This window comes from Oncorhynchus mykiss, chromosome 5 (genome assembly GCF_013265735.2).
Source record: "Oncorhynchus mykiss isolate Arlee chromosome 5, USDA_OmykA_1.1, whole genome shotgun sequence".
Lineage (NCBI taxonomy): Eukaryota > Metazoa > Chordata > Actinopteri > Salmoniformes > Salmonidae > Oncorhynchus > Oncorhynchus mykiss.
The window spans coordinates 42,495,031-42,514,059 of NC_048569.1; the positions used below are offsets into that span (position 1 = coordinate 42,495,031).

General features: G+C 41.0%; 2 protein-coding genes across 8 annotated transcripts; both read right to left on the reverse strand.

Moving 5' to 3' along the window:
- Positions 1 to 464: 464 nt before the first annotated feature.
- Positions 465 to 6,048, reverse strand: LOC118964609 (beta-1,3-galactosyl-O-glycosyl-glycoprotein beta-1,6-N-acetylglucosaminyltransferase 4-like). Of its 4 annotated transcripts, none has more exons than XM_036977589.1 (3): positions 5,749 to 6,048; positions 3,171 to 3,237; positions 465 to 2,965 (listed from the first exon to the last, which is right to left on the reverse strand). In XM_036977589.1, exon 3 carries the CDS (start codon positions 2,962 to 2,964, stop codon positions 1,612 to 1,614), a length of 1,353 nt encoding a protein of 450 aa, XP_036833484.1. In that variant the 5' UTR covers position 2,965; positions 3,171 to 3,237; positions 5,749 to 6,048; the 3' UTR covers positions 465 to 1,611. The 4 variants fall into 4 exon arrangements, with proteins under 4 accessions (XP_036833484.1, XP_036833483.1, XP_036833482.1 ...); XM_036977588.1 differs by having other exon boundaries at positions 5,720 to 6,047; XM_036977587.1 differs by having other exon boundaries at positions 5,704 to 6,046.
- Positions 6,049 to 12,699: 6,651 nt separating this feature from the next.
- On the reverse strand, positions 12,700 to 18,283 carry LOC110523874 (beta-1,3-galactosyl-O-glycosyl-glycoprotein beta-1,6-N-acetylglucosaminyltransferase 4). 4 transcript variants are annotated; one of them, XM_021602979.2, is made up of 3 exons: positions 17,984 to 18,283; positions 15,406 to 15,472; positions 12,700 to 15,200 (listed from the first exon to the last, which is right to left on the reverse strand). In XM_021602979.2, exon 3 carries the CDS (start codon positions 15,197 to 15,199, stop codon positions 13,847 to 13,849), a length of 1,353 nt encoding a protein of 450 aa, XP_021458654.1. In that variant the 5' UTR covers position 15,200; positions 15,406 to 15,472; positions 17,984 to 18,283; the 3' UTR covers positions 12,700 to 13,846. The 4 variants fall into 4 exon arrangements, with proteins under 4 accessions (XP_021458654.1, XP_021458653.1, XP_021458652.1 ...); XM_021602978.2 differs by having other exon boundaries at positions 17,955 to 18,282; XM_021602977.2 differs by having other exon boundaries at positions 17,939 to 18,281.
- Positions 18,284 to 19,029: the final 746 nt, after the last annotated feature.

Here is a 19,029-nt window from a genome sequence, read left to right on the forward strand (position 1 = left end):
CAAGGCACTAAAGTAATACTGAAAACATGTGGCAAAGTAATTCACTTTTTGTCCTTAATAAAAAAGTGTTATGTTTGGCGCAAAACACATAACTGAGTACGACTCTCCATATTTTCAAGCATTGTTGTGGCAGCATCATGTTATGGCTATGCTTGTAATCGTTAAGGACTGGGGAGTTTTTCAGGATAAAAAATAAACAGAATGGAGCTAAGCACAGGCAAAATTCTACAGGAAAAACTTTCTCAGTCTGCTTTCTACCAGACACTGGGAGATGAAATCACCTTTCAGCAGGACAATAACCCAAAACAAAAGGCCAAATCTACACTGGAGTTGCTTACCAAGAAGATAGTGAATGTTCCTGAGTGGCCGATTTACAGTTTTGACTTATAAATCTACTTGAAAGTCTATGGCAAGACCTGAAAATGGTTGTCTATCAATGATCAACAAACAATTTGACAGAGCTTGAAGAATTTTGATTTTTTTTTTTTTACAAATAGTGTACAATCAAGGTGTGCAAAGCTCTTAGAGACTTACCTAGAAAGAGTAACGGCTATAATTGCTGTCAAAGGTGATCCTTACATGTATGACTCAGGGGTGTGAATACTTATGTAAATTAATATTTATAAAAACATGAATTGATATTATGGGGTATTGTGTATAGGCCAGTGACACAAAATCTCAATGCAATCTATTTTAAATTCAGGATGTAACACAACAAGTTCTGGAAAATGTCAAGGGATGTGAATACTTTCTGAAGTCAGTATACATACTCTAGTCATCATACGCTGGTTTTCACATGCTTTCACCCGGGGAGCCAAGGCCCTGGTTAACCTAATCCATATTACATAAAGGTCAGACTATCACAAACATTCCCCACTTCAAGTCTCAAGTTGCAAAACGAGAGAATAACCCTAACATAGATAGCCAAGTCTATCTCATCCAGCATTCTACTATCTTATCCAGCATTCCACTATCTCATCCAGCATTCCACTATCTCATCCAGTATTCCACTGTCATATATACCATAAAGCACTGTCACATCAATTGAGTTTCGGACATGATCAACTCAAAGACAAAAGTCTTTAAAAAAATACCAAAATGGTGCTGTCAAAAACAGCATTACAAAGGTTCCATATTCCCACATGAATTAACCCATTAATAATCAATCATCCATTTATTTAACCTTTTCCAGGTATAAGAATATTTTGAAAATAAATACACAGCGCAGAGGATAAGAGGACGAGAGTACTAGAATTAACGATCAATAGGGAATTGTCAATGTAAATAGTAGGTCTTCAGTTCAACAGCTGTTTAGAATCTGTGGAATGTCAGTCCTGGACTCAGAGCTATGTGTGCCACGTTTTCATTGGTCTGTACATTGAGTCTGGAGCAGGATACTTGTAATTTGGCCATTGGCCCAATAACAAGTATCCTTGTTATTGGTCAATCCCAGGCTAGGGTGGGGGGTTATCAATGGCATCCTGTCCTTTGTTCTGTTGAGAAAAGCTGAGGACCGGGGAGACTGAACATCTACCTCCCAGCATAACATCTATGATTTGTCTTTCTCAAATAAATCAAATTTTCTCCCCCTTATTTGCTTTGGAGTTTGTATTATTGAAGAATAACATCAACTGCTAACACAGAGGAGGGAATCTTTTGTTGTGACTTCATAGCCTTGACCAAGAGTCTCTGTTTCTCCTGTAATGTATCCTCAAGACATTGGATAAGGACCGGGTCAACTTTGGCGTCCACCTTATTAGCGAACCAGCTGCCGTAGTTCAGTAGCCAGCGCAGCTCCCCCGCCCCATAGATACACACACTGCGGACGTGTTTCCCTGTGCATGATGGGTAAAGCGGTCCCTCCAGGTAGTTCCACTTCACCAGTCTGGTCTTGCTCATCAGGTCTGTGATGTCGGCCTGGGCCCGTGGCACCTCACCTGGCACGCCCGGCACCCGTGTCAGCGTGGCCCAGAAGTGTTCGTCTGGGGAGTAGGTGTCATTTGACCACATCAGGAAGTCCCTGGCCAGCGCAGACTTGTTCATATAAGTGACGAACTCCAGCGAGAGTACGAAGTACGCGCTGCCGATGAACATCTGTATGCCGTGCGGCGGAGGACCCTTGGCCTTGTTAGTTTTCACCGGCAGCCGGTGGTACTCGAATGATGCGTTCTGCAGCTCGTGGTGGAAGGAGAAACGTTGCTTCTTGTATTCGCTGGGGCGACTTGTCTCCATCATGTTACCCCCCCGGAGCTTCTTCAGGTCAGCCACCAACTCTATGTTGGAGCGCAGGGGAAAGTCCTGACCGCACAGGTTGATGACATACCTCCACTTGACCTTTGATCCTATAAGGTCAGACAGGCAGTTGAGGTCAGCATTGAGGCGGCTGATGCTGGCGTACGTCACTGCCTCCAGCTTAGAGGCGATGAAGACATTGGGTAGACAGCGTGCCAGACCCTCCATGGACTCTCTGAACAGTTCTGATGACTTCAGGTCATAGTGGATACAGTAGATGTTGTTAGGGGTGTAGACAGCCCTGAGGATCTTCTCCACCATGGAGGCAGACTTGTGGACCACCAGTGAGTAGGCCAGGGGGAAGGCCTGCTCCTCCTCAGACACTTGGACATCCCCATAGCCCCGAGAGCGGAGGTATCGCGGGCAATTGGAGATCAGGTTGACCAAGCTCTTGTCCTGCTCTTCCACCACAACCTGTTTTCTGATGACCAGCGACTTCCCCAACTCGGCCGGCTCCATTTCATAGATGGCATTGCAGTCAATGTTGTAGCGATGGAGGAGCTCAATGTCATTGTAGCCTGCGGTAGACCCATAGGTTTCAATGGTAATGCTGTATTTAACAGTGAACTTTAGGAAGAGCAGCAAGAAGGCACAGATCACCAGCAGCAATGATAAAGAAGAAATGAAATTCTTCTTCCGCAGTCTGCTTGGAAAGGCAAATCTTATTTTCATTCTGTGGTGACACAAAAGAACAATAATCAGAAAAAAAGAAACAAGTCAGTTCACGCATGCAATCATGCAAAAAAGTTGTTAGGATTTAACTGAATCCATTTTTTACAATATGTTTGATAACCGTGCTCAGCTGGTTATTTGCTCTATTGCTTAGACGACTTAAATGTTGGGCTAAATATATAATCCTGTAAAATAAAAAAAATCACCTCGCTCAGAAAATGGTGTGGAGGTCTCGTAACGCCCAGAAAAGATGACTTGCTCTAAAACCCGAGCCTGAAGAGTTCAAATGTACAGTAAGGTCAGAAATTATTGGCACATTGATAAAGATGAGAAAAAAAGACTGTATAAACAATATCAATAATACAAATACGGAGCCATATTGTATGCAACAAATTGATTTTGATTAACAATTCGTACAATAAAAAATCTCAAAGAGATGTAAAGATTACTGGCATCCCTGTTTTCAATACTCCAACACCATCCTCTTTAAAGGGTAACAAGACAGACTTTTTCTGAAACGTTTTATGAGATTGGATGGCACATTGAAAGGGATCTTCCCAGCAAACAGGGAAATCCTAAGGACAATGTTTCCATTAGGTCCCTTTAAGGGTTTCGGCGAGACATTATCCCACTGGCATTCTCAGAACATTCTAGGAACAATAAAACATGACGATAACTCGGGACCATAAGAGGAAGTTTAGTACAGGTCCTGGTTTGGTCGCAGTATACCGTTATAATAAGATATTTGATGTGCTTTAGGGAACGTTCAGAAAATATTCCTATTATTTGATTCTGAAAGGAGGTTATCCTTGGGACATTCAATGACCACAAGAGGTACCTCATACCTACTGAAAATCATTGATTTAATTGACTTATTTCAGCTATTTGAGTTTGGGTTTTCAGAATAGTTGCCTAATGTTGGTGGGGCATATTATTCTGATGTAATATTACTCCTGAATCACTACAATACACTATATATACAAAAGTATGTGGACCACCCTTCAAATTAGTGGATTTGGCTATTTCAGCCACACCCATTGCCTACAGGTGTATAAAATGGAGCACACAGCCATGCAATCTTCATAGACAAACATTGGCAGAAGAATGGCCTTACTGAAGAGCTTAGTGACTTTCAACGTGGCACCATCATAGGATGCCACCTTTCCAACAAGTCAGTTCATACAATTTCTGCCCTGCTGACCCGGTCTACTGTAAGTGCTGTTATTGTGAAGCGGAAACGTAACGCCTAACAATAGTTTGTCCTCGGTTGCAACACTCACTAACAAGTTCCAAATTGCCTCTGGAAGCAACTTCAGCACAATAACTGTGTGTTGGGAGTTTCATGAAATGGGTTTCCATGGCTGATCAGCCGCACACAAGCCTGAGATCACCATGTGCAATGCCAAGAGTCGGCTGGAGTGGTGTAAAGCTGGCCACCATTGGATTCTGGAGCAGTGGAAACACGTTCTCTGGAATGAGGAACTGTAAAGTTTGGTGGGGGAGGAATAATGGTCTGGGGCTGTTTTTCATGGTTCGGGCTAGGCCCCTTAGTTCCAGTGAAGGGAACGCTACAGCATACAATGATATTCTAGACATTCTGTGCTTCCAACTTTGTGGCAACAGTTTGGGAGGGCTGTTTCCTGTTTCAACATGACAATGCCCCAGTGCACAAAGCGAGGTCCATACAGAAATGGTTTGTCGAGATCGGTGTGGAAGAACTTGACTGGCCGGCACAGAGACCTGACCTCAACCCCACCGAACCCCTTTGGGATGAATTGGAACACTAACTGAGCCAGGCCTAATCGCCCAATATCAGTGCCCGACCTCACCAATCCTCTTGTGGATGAATGGATGCAAGTCCCCGCAGCAATGTTCCAACATCTAGTGGAAAGCCTACCCAGATGAGTGGCAGCAAAGGGGGGGACCAACTCCACATTCAGTGGTGTAAATTACTTAAGTAAAAATACTTTAAAGTACTTAATTAGGTTTTGGGGGTTTCTGTACTTTACTATTTATATTTTTTACTACTTTTACTTCACTACATTCCTAAAGAAAGTCATTCACTTTTTACTCCATACATTTTCCCTGACACCCAAAAGTACTCGTTACATTTTGAAGGCTTAGCAGGACAGGAAAAGGGTCAAGGGATCTGGCAGACTCACTAAACACACATGCTTCGTTAGTAAATTATGTCTGAGTGTTGGTGTGCCCCTTGCTTTCCGTAAATAAAAATATATCTTTAACAAATGGCGCCATCTTGTTAGATTAACAGGAGGAATTTCAAATGATTTGTACTTTCACTTTTGATACTTAAGTATATTTGAGCAATTCCATTTTACTATTGATTTTTAAGTATATTTCAAAACAAGTATTTTAGAATTTTTCGTAGGTTACTTTCACTTTTAGTCATTTTCTATTAATAAGGTATCTTTACGCAAGTATGACGATTGGGTACTTTTTCCATCACTGTCCATATTAACGCCCATTCCTTGATGATAAATACATTTTATTGAATTGAGTTTAATTGAGAACTAACATGTGAAGACAACAGTGTTCAGTTGACTGTGACTTCCTAGCAATGACTCGAATTTTCAGAAATAAAATATTTATCGTGTTGAATGTTTGTTCTGAAGAAGAATGATCACCCAATGTGCTCTACATTTCAAGTTCTGATAAAAAAAAACAACTATAAAGTCATATCATTGTGAATTACAAGATTCCATTTTTTTTCCTTCTTACTTTTCTCTTTGCATACCGGTATAATTGACATATTTGCCTCCGTACTTTAGCATGTTGCTTCTACAATCCCATTCAGATTTGTAAACTTTTCGTCAATCTCTCGAAAGTGTTATTCCACAAACAGATTGTTGTTCGCTGCATGGTAAACTCCTTTGATATCCCACCAATCCGTTGTTAATTGCAGAGCTCCGTATGTCTTCGGTTAAATCCCATCATGTTCAAATGATCCGCTATCGTTATGCTTGGACTCTGACAGCGCGCACGGGGTGACTTTTCCTATTCACTGCAGCAATGAAGAGAGAGAGAGAGAGGTGTTGAAGTACCAAACGAGTTGAGACCCAGTGAGATAGCGTCCCCTTTTGAGGAAGACTAAATATTTTATTAATCAAATGTTTGTTTTGTGTGTGTTAAAATGTTTTGTCATGTTTAAATACCTATCACGTCACACATTTAGTAATGCCATTTATTGGAAACTCCATGCACAGTAAAACCTGCATGACAGAAAGATCAACTTCCCCTTAGAACCAACTTCTCTGTTTTTAAATGGCCCGTGGCATCGATATGAGTCAGAAACATGAATTACAGTGTCAAAATGTACTACAAAGTATGATAATTTTTTGTCATGAAGTCAGTCTTGTCCAAAACAGAGTTTTTAAGTGAGTACATCCCAATTTACCGGAGGATTGGGCATGGGGTTAACAATATGCACACTTTTGCCAGTGATGCACAATTTCCCAGAAACAACACTTTGTGGTCCGCCGCCAACTGCTATGTGGACAATGTTGTCAAGTCTGCATATGGGTGCAATGCACGCACATTTGGCACAGCAAATAGGAGTGAAAATGGGCTTCCATAAAGTTGGTGTAAACTTCCAATGCATTTCAACAATATTGCCAGATGGCCAGGAATGTATTACATCCGATGCGTTTACTTCTGTGAGTGCGTTAGCTAATTAGATAGCTGGTACTAGCTAGCTAGTAACTACTTTTGGTTATATATATTTTTTTTGGAGCATGCTAGTGAGCCAGGCTAGCAATGAAATCACAGATGAAAGTGGAATGATACTGTAGCTAGCTAAATACATGAAGCTAACACGTAATGTGATGTAGCATGTCAGATGAAGATGTGCGGGCCTACCGAGTGGCGCAGCGGTCTAAGACACTGCAGCTTGAGGTGTCACTACAGACCCACGTTCGGTCCCAGGCTGTGTCACAGCCGCCCGTGCCTGGGAGACCCATAAAGAGGCATACAATTGGCCTAGGAGAGGGTTTGGCCGGGCCATGATTTCCTTGTCGGACGGTGTTTCCTCCGACACATTGGTGCAGCTGGCTTCCGGGTTTAGCGAGCAGTGAATCAAAAAGCTGTGCGGCTTGGATGGCTCTCGACCTTCGTCTCTCCCAAGTTCATAGTTGCAGCGATGGGATAAGACTGTATCTACAAATTGGGGAGAAAAGGGGTTAAAAGTACAAAGAAAATAAAAAGATGAAGATGCACATATCTCACGTTGCTAACTGTAGCCTATTTGCATTTAGGGTCAATACAGGGCAGGCATTGGATACCAGCTTGCCAACTAATCATAGGATGTAGCCAGCTTCCTTTCAACAATGTTTCAACTCGAACTGGCTAGATAGCCAACTAATTTAAACTCGGACAAAGATATGGATAGCTAACACGGATTTGCAAGTTAGGTGGCTGACTACCCACTGGGCACAGACATCCACTCAACATCTATTCCATGTTTGTTCATGTTTGAAACAACGTTAATTCAACCAGTGTGTGCCTAGTGGGTAGCTAGCATTCGGGGCTTCGCCTGCTAACCCAAAACAACATGCATGTTCTCATAAGTTTATAGCATATTTTCAAGGATGTAAATCAAGGATGGCACTTGTCTACTACAAATAGCAAATAACAAAACGTGTCAGCCAGCATTCAGCAACGTACACAGCTAGGTGCATAGTAACGGTGTCAGTGTCACCGGCCTGAATCTATTCTGTAGTTACAGTCCCTCTACTAGCATATAAATTACTTCCAAATTAGAGAAAGTTATTTCACTATATGTTTATTGAGTGATACTGTATATCCAAACCTGGTGGATTTGTGGTTCAGCGCAGCGTTGTGGGAACCCCTCAACCATATCAGGAGCTGTTCCAGAAGGCTGAGGCAGTGGCCAGACACCAGTCCCACTTCAGAGTAATGGAGGACACTTGAATCGGGTTGGTAACATTTGATCTGGTCAATTGTCAAAATACTATCTGTCCTAGAATTCACCCAACTACCATTGATCATGTAATCAGTGCTGTGTGTCTTGTATGTTGTAAGTATATGCCCCTTTCCACTGTGCCAATGGGCCCCAGTCAGTGCCGTGCTGGCACATGTCCTATGTGAATTAGCAGTGAATCAGGATCTTTGATTGGCTTTGTTTAACTGTGTATTTAATGTTGGCTTCCATGACTGTATGGTGACAGTATTTCTCTCTCTCCCTCCCTCTGTGATATAGAGCTGTATTAGTGTTGCGGGGCCTGGAGCTGACCTACACTGCTATGCCCATCAGGCATGGGCAAATACCTCAGAAGCAGTGGTGTGAAGTACATAAAGGAAAACTACACACAAAAAGGATATTTTGGTATTTCTTTCATTACTCCATTGTTGACATAGTCCCAAAATGTTTTGCTTGTCAGCAATCAAGTTTTCGAGATATGTAACTTTCAAAATACATAAATTATTCCAGTATGACACATTTTGCATCACATTAAGCTGCAATGTGCGTCATATGATGCGATATGCATCATACAGGGATGATTTCTGTATTTTAAAAGTTAGGTGCATCCCGTTTCCTTTGGGCATCCTTGAGATGCGACCTGTGACCAATTCAATTGTTTGGACATGATTTTGAAAGAAACACACCTGTCTTTTTATAAGGTTCCACAGTTGACATTGCATTTCAGAAGAAGAAAGTTATGTAATTGTTGGAAGAAGGGGAAGCGGTTGAGACTGAAAAAATGGCCAGAAACAAAGACTTTCTTCTGAAATGAAGGCTGTTCCATGCGAGAAATTGCCAAGAAACTGAAGATCTCGTACAACGCTGTGTACTACTTCTGTTACAGAAGAGCTCAAACTGTCTCTAACCGGAATATTAAGAGCAGTGGGAGGCCCAGGTGCACAACTAAGCAAGAGGACAGGTACATTAGAGTGTCTAATTTGAGAAACAGACGCCTCACAAGTCCTCAACTGGCAGCTTCATTAAATCGTTCCCGCAAAACACCAGTCTCAATGTCAACAGTGAAGAGGTGACTCCTGTATGCTGGCCCTCTAGGCAGAGTTGCTCTGTCCAGTGTCTGTGGTCTTTTTCCCCATCTTAATTTTTTCTTTTTATTGGCCAGTCTGAGATATGGCTTTTTCTTTGCAACTCTGTCTAGAATGCCAGCATCCCACAAATACTGATGCTCCAGATACTCAACTAGTCTAAATAAGGCAAGTTTATTGCTTCTTTAATCAGGACAACAGTTTTCAGCTGTGCTAACGTAATTGCAAAAGTGTTTTCTAATGATCAATTAGCCTTATAAAATGATAAACTTGGATTAGTTAACAACATGCCATTGGAACACAGGAGTGATGCTTGCCGATAATGGGCCTCTGTACGCCTACGTAGATATTCATTTTTTTTTTTTTTAATAGTCAGTTTCCAGCTACAAAAGTCATTTACAACATTAACAATGTCTACATTGTATTTCTGATACATTTTATTGGACAAAAAAAAATGCTTTTCTTTCAAAAACAAGGACATTTAAGTGACCCCAAACTTTTGAAAGATAGTGTATAAACAGGATTCTATTCAAAACTCAGGCTTCAGAAAGTATTCATACCCCTTGACTTACTCCACATTTTGTCAGGTTACAGCCTGTATTAAATGGTTTTTTTCTCACCCATCTACACACAATACCCCATAATGACAAAGTTAAAACATGTTTTTAGAAATGTTTGCAAATGTATTGAAAATTAATTACAGAAACATCTCATTTACATAAGTATTCACACCCCTTTGCTATGACACTCCAATTTGAGCTCAGGTGCATCCAATTACCTTTGATCATCCTTGAGATGTCTCTACAACTTGGAGTCCACCTGTGACCAATTCAATTGTTTGGATATGATTTCAAAAGAAACACACCTGTCTATATAAAGATCCCACATTTGACAGTGCATTTCAGAAGAAGTAGAGGAAGAAGTTATGTGATTGTTGGAAGAAGGGGAGATGGTTGAGATACCGGAAGTGTTGTTTGAAACAAAGCGTGTTAGTGATAAAGTGGATAACAGTAAAGTCCAAGAAGGGAACAAAAAGAGCTAAAATTGTTGTGGAAAATGAGTGAAGAACCGTTGGTTGTTTGAGTATGTTTTTTGGATACGGATGCTCATTTAGGAAACCCTTTTCAAATCACTAGGATGGTGAAGAAGGCGCTGGTTAAAGTTAATGCAGTCAAAGTAACCAGGAGTGGATTGGTGTTGATAAAAAGCATGACGTGGACTGCTTTGATTCTCAGAGCAGGGAGGTGATCATGTGTGATCGTTAGTGTCTTTACTATGTTTGTCAAGGCAACTTTAGCCAGCTGGTAAGGGGGTTGAAACTATTGTTCCAGAGATTACATTTCCCCTGTTTACCTTCTAATTCACCATTAAATACACACTCATTTTACTCCCTTGTGGGCCCTTACTTGTATTAATGCAATCAACAGGCAACTGATAAGCAAGGGGTTCACTTATTTAGGTCCAGATTTTATTTATTTAAGTACGCAAGTCAGTTAAGGACAATTTCTTATTTACATTGACTACCTGGACGGCGCTGGGCCGATTGTGCGCCGTCCTATGGGACTCCCAATCACGGCCGGTTGTGATACAGCCTGGAATCAGGGTCTGTCGTGTTGCCTCTAGCATTGAAATGCAGTGCCTTAGATCGAATGCGCCACTCGGGAGAACCGTCTTGACAGTTTGAACATGTGAGACAGGAAATTAAGATAAAGAACAACGCTTATATTAAACACTTAGGATTCTTAATAAGTGACTACAAACAAATTGCTAAAGATAACTTATTTTCCCATTACTCAACATGAAAGCATATCTAATTAAATGGAATAATCTTTGGTTAAATATTACAGGTAGAATAAAACTTATTAGAATGGCATGGTTTTATTACCCCGCAAAATACATCCTTTAAACCTTCCAGATCTGGAAACTCACTATCCAAGGCTTTTACTTGTGACATATTGCACTAAAGAGGAACGATAACTACATATTGAAGATAGCATGCTCATCCCCAGAAACCTTATATGTGTCTATGTTCAATATCTCTCCCTAAGGACACAACCTTATGGAACAATCCTTGGAGAGCTATTCAGAATTCACTGATAAATTGGTCCACGTGGAACACTAAGACATAGAAATCGTAAATGACTTGGTAACAGGAAATACGTTTATTTCCATGATACATGCATATTTTGGAGATCAGAGCAACCTTAAGGGAATCTTATTTGAGTCAGAAAATGATGTTCACATACAAAACACTGCAGAGAGCATATCCAATTGAGAACTCTCTTAGAAAATTGTTTTTACTATTGGAACCAAGACTTAGAAAGAACTGATGTTGGCACAAGATGGAGGGAAAGTCGTAGCATAGCTAACAAAATGACAGTTAACGAAACTATACGCTTAATCCAGTATAAACTAACGTATACAATCATTTTACAAGTTTCAAAATTCACAAATTCTACAGCACAACGGCAGATTCATGTCTTAAGTGTAAAATAAATAATGCCTCAATAATGCATGCTTTCTGGGAATGCCATAAAGTCTGAAAGCCCTTCATGTCTGGACTAATGAACTGATTCATACAACTCTCACTTTCTCATTTAAAAAAACTGAAATGTCTTAAATGAGTGTTCAACCCCTTTGTTATGTCAAGCTTACATAGGTTCAGGAGTAAAAATGTGCTTCACAAGTCACATAATAAGTTGAATGGACCCACTCTGTGTGCAATAATAGTGTTTCCCATGATTTATGAATGACTACCTCATCTCTGTACCCCACAAATACGATTATCTGTAACATCCCTCAGTCGAGCAGTGCATTTCAAACACAGATTCAGCCACAAAGACCAACAAGGTTTTCCAATACCTCGCAAAGAAGGGTACTTATTGGTGGATGGGTCAAAATAAAAAAGAGCTGACATTGAATATTCATTCGAGTATGGTGAAGTTATTAATTACACTTTGGATGGTGTATCAGTACACCCAGTCAGTAAAAAGATGCAGGCTTCCTTACTTATTCAGTTGCCGGAGAGGAAGGAAACCGCTCAGGGATGTCACCATGAGGTAAATGGTGACTTTAAAACAGTTACAGAGTTTAATAGCTTTAATAAGAGAAAACTGAGGCTGGATCAACAACATTGTAGCTACTCCACACCACTTACCTAATTGACAGAGTGAAATGAAGGAAGCCTGTACAGAATAAACCTATTCCAAGACATGCATCCTGTTTGCAACAAGGCACTAAAGTAATACTGAAAACATGTGGCAAAGTAATTCACTTTTTGTCCTTAATAAAAAAGTGTTATGTTTGGCGCAAAACACATAACTGAGTACGACTCTCCATATTTTCAAGCATTGTTGTGGCAGCATCATGTTATGGCTATGCTTGTAATCGTTAAGGACTGGGGAGTTTTTCAGGATAAAAAATAAACAGAATGGAGCTAAGCACAGGCAAAATTCTACAGGAAAAACTTTCTCAGTCTGCTTTCTACCAGACACTGGGAGATGAAATCACCTTTCAGCAGGACAATAACCCAAAACAAAAGGCCAAATCTACACTGGAGTTGCTTACCAAGAAGATAGTGAATGTTCCTGAGTGGCCGATTTACAGTTTTGACTTATAAATCTACTTGAAAGTCTATGGCAAGACCTGAAAATGGTTGTCTATCAATGATCAACAAACAATTTGACAGAGCTTGAAGAATTTTGATTTTTTTTTTTTTACAAATAGTGTACAATCAAGGTGTGCAAAGCTCTTAGAGACTTACCTAGAAAGAGTAACGGCTATAATTGCTGTCAAAGGTGATCCTTACATGTATGACTCAGGGGTGTGAATACTTATGTAAATTAATATTTATAAAAACATGAATTGATATTATGGGGTATTGTGTATAGGCCAGTGACACAAAATCTCAATGCAATCTATTTTAAATTCAGGATGTAACACAACAAGTTCTGGAAAATGTCAAGGGATGTGAATACTTTCTGAAGTCAGTATACATACTCTAGTCATCATACGCTGGTTTTCACATGCTTTCACCCGGGGAGCCAAGGCCCTGGTTAACCTAATCCATATTACATAAAGGTCAGACTATCACAAACATTCCCCACTTCAAGTCTCAAGTTGCAAAACGAGAGAATAACCCTAACATAGATAGCCAAGTCTATCTCATCCAGCATTCTACTATCTTATCCAGCATTCCACTATCTCATCCAGCATTCCACTATCTCATCCAGTATTCCACTGTCATATATACCATAAAGCACTGTCACATCAATTGAGTTTCGGACATGATCAACTCAAAGACAAAAGTCTTTAAAAAAATACCAAAATGGTGCTGTCAAAAACAGCATTACAAAGGTTCCATATTCCCACATGAATTAACCCATTAATAATCAATCATCCATTTATTTAACCTTTTCCAGGTATAAGAATATTTTGAAAATAAATACACAGCGCAGAGGATAAGAGGACGAGAGTACTAGAATTAACGATCAATAGGGAATTGTCAATGTAAATAGTAGGTCTTCAGTTCAACAGCTGTTTAGAATCTGTGGAATGTCAGTCCTGGACTCAGAGCTATGTGTGCCACGTTTTCATTGGTCTGTACATTGAGTCTGGAGCAGGATACTTGTAATTTGGCCATTGGCCCAATAACAAGTATCCTTGTTATTGGTCAATCCCAGGCTAGGGTGGGGGGTTATCAATGGCATCCTGTCCTTTGTTCTGTTGAGAAAAGCTGAGGACCGGGGAGACTGAACATCTACCTCCCAGCATAACATCTATGATTTGTCTTTCTCAAATAAATCAAATTTTCTCCCCCTTATTTGCTTTGGAGTTTGTATTATTGAAGAATAACATCAACTGCTAACACAGAGGAGGGAATCTTTTGTTGTGACTTCATAGCCTTGACCAAGAGTCTCTGTTTCTCCTGTAATGTATCCTCAAGACATTGGATAAGGACCGGGTCAACTTTGGCGTCCACCTTATTAGCGAACCAGCTGCCGTAGTTCAGTAGCCAGCGCAGCTCCCCCGCCCCATAGATACACACACTGCGGACGTGTTTCCCTGTGCATGATGGGTAAAGCGGTCCCTCCAGGTAGTTCCACTTCACCAGTCTGGTCTTGCTCATCAGGTCTGTGATGTCGGCCTGGGCCCGTGGCACCTCACCTGGCACGCCCGGCACCCGTGTCAGCGTGGCCCAGAAGTGTTCGTCTGGGGAGTAGGTGTCATTTGACCACATCAGGAAGTCCCTGGCCAGCGCAGACTTGTTCATATAAGTGACGAACTCCAGCGAGAGTACGAAGTACGCGCTGCCGATGAACATCTGTATGCCGTGCGGCGGAGGACCCTTGGCCTTGTTAGTTTTCACCGGCAGCCGGTGGTACTCGAATGATGCGTTCTGCAGCTCGTGGTGGAAGGAGAAACGTTGCTTCTTGTATTCGCTGGGGCGACTTGTCTCCATCATGTTACCCCCCCGGAGCTTCTTCAGGTCAGCCACCAACTCTATGTTGGAGCGCAGGGGAAAGTCCTGACCGCACAGGTTGATGACATACCTCCACTTGACCTTTGATCCTATAAGGTCAGACAGGCAGTTGAGGTCAGCATTGAGGCGGCTGATGCTGGCGTACGTCACTGCCTCCAGCTTAGAGGCGATGAAGACATTGGGTAGACAGCGTGCCAGACCCTCCATGGACTCTCTGAACAGTTCTGATGACTTCAGGTCATAGTGGATACAGTAGATGTTGTTAGGGGTGTAGACAGCCCTGAGGATCTTCTCCACCATGGAGGCAGACTTGTGGACCACCAGTGAGTAGGCCAGGGGGAAGGCCTGCTCCTCCTCAGACACTTGGACATCCCCATAGCCCCGAGAGCGGAGGTATCGCGGGCAATTGGAGATCAGGTTGACCAAGCTCTTGTCCTGCTCTTCCACCACAACCTGTTTTCTGATGACCAGCGACTTCCCCAACTCGGCCGGCTCCATTTCATAGATGGCATTGCAGTCAATGTTGTAGCGATGGAGGAGCTCAATGTCATTGTAGCCTGCGGTAGACCCATAGGTTTCAATGGTAATGCTGTATTTAACAGTGAACTTTAGGAAGAGCAGCAAGAAGGCACAGATCACCAGCAGCAATGATAAAGAAGAAATGAAATTCTTCTTCCGCAGTCTGCTTGGAAAGGCAAATCTTATTTTCATTCTGTGGTGACACAAAAGAACAATAATCAGAAAAAAAGAAACAAGTCAGTTCACGCATGCAATCATGCAAAAAAGTTGTTAGGATTTAACTGAATCCATTTTTTACAATATGTTTGATAACCGTGCTCAGCTGGTTATTTGCTCTATTGCTTAGACGACTTAAATGTTGGGCTAAATATATAATCCTGTAAAATAAAAAAAATCACCTCGCTCAGAAAATGGTGTGGAGGTCTCGTAACGCCCAGAAAAGATGACTTGCTCTAAAACCCGAGCCTGAAGAGTTCAAATGTACAGTAAGGTCAGAAATTATTGGCACATTGATAAAGATGAGAAAAAAAGACTGTATAAACAATATCAATAATACAAATACGGAGCCATATTGTATGCAACAAATTGATTTTGATTAACAATTCGTACAATAAAAAATCTCAAAGAGATGTAAAGATTACTGGCATCCCTGTTTTCAATACTCCAACACCATCCTCTTTAAAGGGTAACAAGACAGACTTTTTCTGAAACGTTTTATGAGATTGGATGGCACATTGAAAGGGATCTTCCCAGCAAACAGGGAAATCCTAAGGACAATGTTTCCATTAGGTCCCTTTAAGGGTTTCGGCGAGACATTATCCCACTGGCATTCTCAGAACATTCTAGGAACAATAAAACATGACGATAACTCGGGACCATAAGAGGAAGTTTAGTACAGGTCCTGGTTTGGTCGCAGTATACCGTTATAATAAGATATTTGATGTGCTTTAGGGAACGTTCAGAAAATATTCCTATTATTTGATTCTGAAAGGAGGTTATCCTTGGGACATTCAATGACCACAAGAGGTACCTCATACCTACTGAAAATCATTGATTTAATTGACTTATTTCAGCTATTTGAGTTTGGGTTTTCAGAATAGTTGCCTAATGTTGGTGGGGCATATTATTCTGATGTAATATTACTCCTGAATCACTACAATACACTATATATACAAAAGTATGTGGACCACCCTTCAAATTAGTGGATTTGGCTATTTCAGCCACACCCATTGCCTACAGGTGTATAAAATGGAGCACACAGCCATGCAATCTTCATAGACAAACATTGGCAGAAGAATGGCCTTACTGAAGAGCTTAGTGACTTTCAACGTGGCACCATCATAGGATGCCACCTTTCCAACAAGTCAGTTCATACAATTTCTGCCCTGCTGACCCGGTCTACTGTAAGTGCTGTTATTGTGAAGCGGAAACGTAACGCCTAACAATAGTTTGTCCTCGGTTGCAACACTCACTAACAAGTTCCAAATTGCCTCTGGAAGCAACTTCAGCACAATAACTGTGTGTTGGGAGTTTCATGAAATGGGTTTCCATGGCTGATCAGCCGCACACAAGCCTGAGATCACCATGTGCAATGCCAAGAGTCGGCTGGAGTGGTGTAAAGCTGGCCACCATTGGATTCTGGAGCAGTGGAAACACGTTCTCTGGAATGAGGAACTGTAAAGTTTGGTGGGGGAGGAATAATGGTCTGGGGCTGTTTTTCATGGTTCGGGCTAGGCCCCTTAGTTCCAGTGAAGGGAACGCTACAGCATACAATGATATTCTAGACATTCTGTGCTTCCAACTTTGTGGCAACAGTTTGGGAGGGCTGTTTCCTGTTTCAACATGACAATGCCCCAGTGCACAAAGCGAGGTCCATACAGAAATGGTTTGTCGAGATCGGTGTGGAAGAACTTGACTGGCCGGCACAGAGACCTGACCTCAACCCCACCGAACCCCTTTGGGATGAATTGGAACACTAACTGAGCCAGGCCTAATCGCCCAATATCAGTGCCCGACCTCACCAATCCTCTTGTGGATGAATGGATGCAAGTCCCCGCAGCAATGTTCCAACATCTAGTGGAAAGCCTACCCAGATGAGTGGCAGCAAAGGGGGGGACCAACTCCACATTCAGTGGTGTAAATTACTTAAGTAAAAATACTTTAAAGTACTTAATTAGGTTTTGGGGGTTTCTGTACTTTACTATTTATATTTTTTACTACTTTTACTTCACTACATTCCTAAAGAAAGTCATTCACTTTTTACTCCATACATTTTCCCTGACACCCAAAAGTACTCGTTACATTTTGAAGGCTTAGCAGGACAGGAAAAGGGTCAAGGGATCTGGCAGACTCACTAAACACACATGCTTCGTTAGTAAATTATGTCTGAGTGTTGGTGTGCCCCTTGCTTTCCGTAAATAAAAATATATCTTTAACAAATGGCGCCATCTTGTTAGATTAACAGGAGGAATTTCAAATGATTTGTACTTTCACTTTTGATACTTAAGTATATTTGAGCAATTCCATTTTACTATTGATTTTTAAGTATATTTCAAAACAAGTATTTTAGAATTTTTCGTAGGTTACTTTCACTTTTAGTCATTTTCTATTAATAAGGTATCTTTACGCAAGTATGACGATTGGGTACTTTTTCCATCACTGTCCATATTAACGCCCATTCCTTGATGATAAATACATTTTATTGAATTGAGTTTAATTGAGAACTAACATGTGAAGACAACAGTGTTCAGTTGACTGTGACTTCCTAGCAATGACTCGAATTTTCAGAAATAAAATATTTATCGTGTTGAATGTTTGTTCTGAAGAAGAATGATCACCCAATGTGCTCTACATTTCAAGTTCTGATAAAAAAAAACAACTATAAAGTCATATCATTGTGAATTACAAGATTCCATTTTTTTTCCTTCTTACTTTTCTCTTTGCATACCGGTATAATTGACATATTTGCCTCCGTACTTTAGCATGTTGCTTCTACAATCCCATTCAGATTTGTAAACTTTTCGTCAATCTCTCGAAAGTGTTATTCCACAAACAGATTGTTGTTCGCTGCATGGTAAACTCCTTTGATATCCCACCAATCCGTTGTTAATTGCAGAGCTCCGTATGTCTTCGGTTAAATCCCATCATGTTCAAATGATCCGCTATCGTTATGCTTGGACTCTGACAGCGCGCACGGGGTGACTTTTCCTATTCACTGCAGCAATGAAGAGAGAGAGAGAGAGGTGTTGAAGTACCAAACGAGTTGAGACCCAGTGAGATAGCGTCCCCTTTTGAGGAAGACTAAATATTTTATTAATCAAATGTTTGTTTTGTGTGTGTTAAAATGTTTTGTCATGTTTAAATACCTATCACGTCACACATTTAGTAATGCCATTTATTGGAAACTCCATGCACAGTAAAACCTGCATGACAGAAAGATCAACTTCCCCTTAGAACCAACTTCTCTGTTTTTAAATGGCCCGTGGCATCGATATGAGTCAGAAACATGAATTACAGTGTCAAAATGTACTACAAAGTATGATAATTTTTTGTCATGAAGTCAGTCTTGTCCAAAACAGAGTTTTTAAGTGAGTACATCCCAATTTACCGGAGGATTGGGCATGGGGTTAACAATATGCACACTTTTGCCAGTGATGCACAATTTCCCAGAAACAACACTTTGTGGTCCGCCGCCAACTGCTATGTGGACAATGTTGTCAAGTCTGCATATGGGTGCAATGCACGCACATTTGGCACAGCAAATAGGAGTGAAAATGGGCTTCCATAAAGTTGGTGTAAACTTCCAATGCATTTCAACAATATTGCCAGATGGCCAGGAATGTATTACATCCGATGCGTTTACTTCTGTGAGTGCGTTAGCTAATTAGATAGCTGGTACTAGCTAGCTAGTAACTACTTTTGGTTATATATATTTTTTTTGGAGCATGCTAGTGAGCCAGGCTAGCAATGAAATCACAGATGAAAGTGGAATGATACTGTAGCTAGCTAAATACATGAAGCTA

Excerpts from the sequence above, each read along its gene's own strand:
- LOC118964609 (XM_036977585.1), bottom strand. The coding sequence starts at position 5,756 with ATGCTAAAGTACGGAGGCAAATATGTCAATTATACCGGTATGCAAAGA. Across the intron at positions 2,966-5,703 it reads ACCGGTATGCAAAGAGAAAA|AATGAAAATAAGATTTGCCT; the intron begins GTAAGAAGGAAA and ends GTGTCACCACAG.
- LOC110523874 (XM_036977590.1), bottom strand. The coding sequence starts at position 17,991 with ATGCTAAAGTACGGAGGCAAATATGTCAATTATACCGGTATGCAAAGA. Across the intron at positions 15,201-17,938 it reads ACCGGTATGCAAAGAGAAAA|AATGAAAATAAGATTTGCCT; the intron begins GTAAGAAGGAAA and ends GTGTCACCACAG.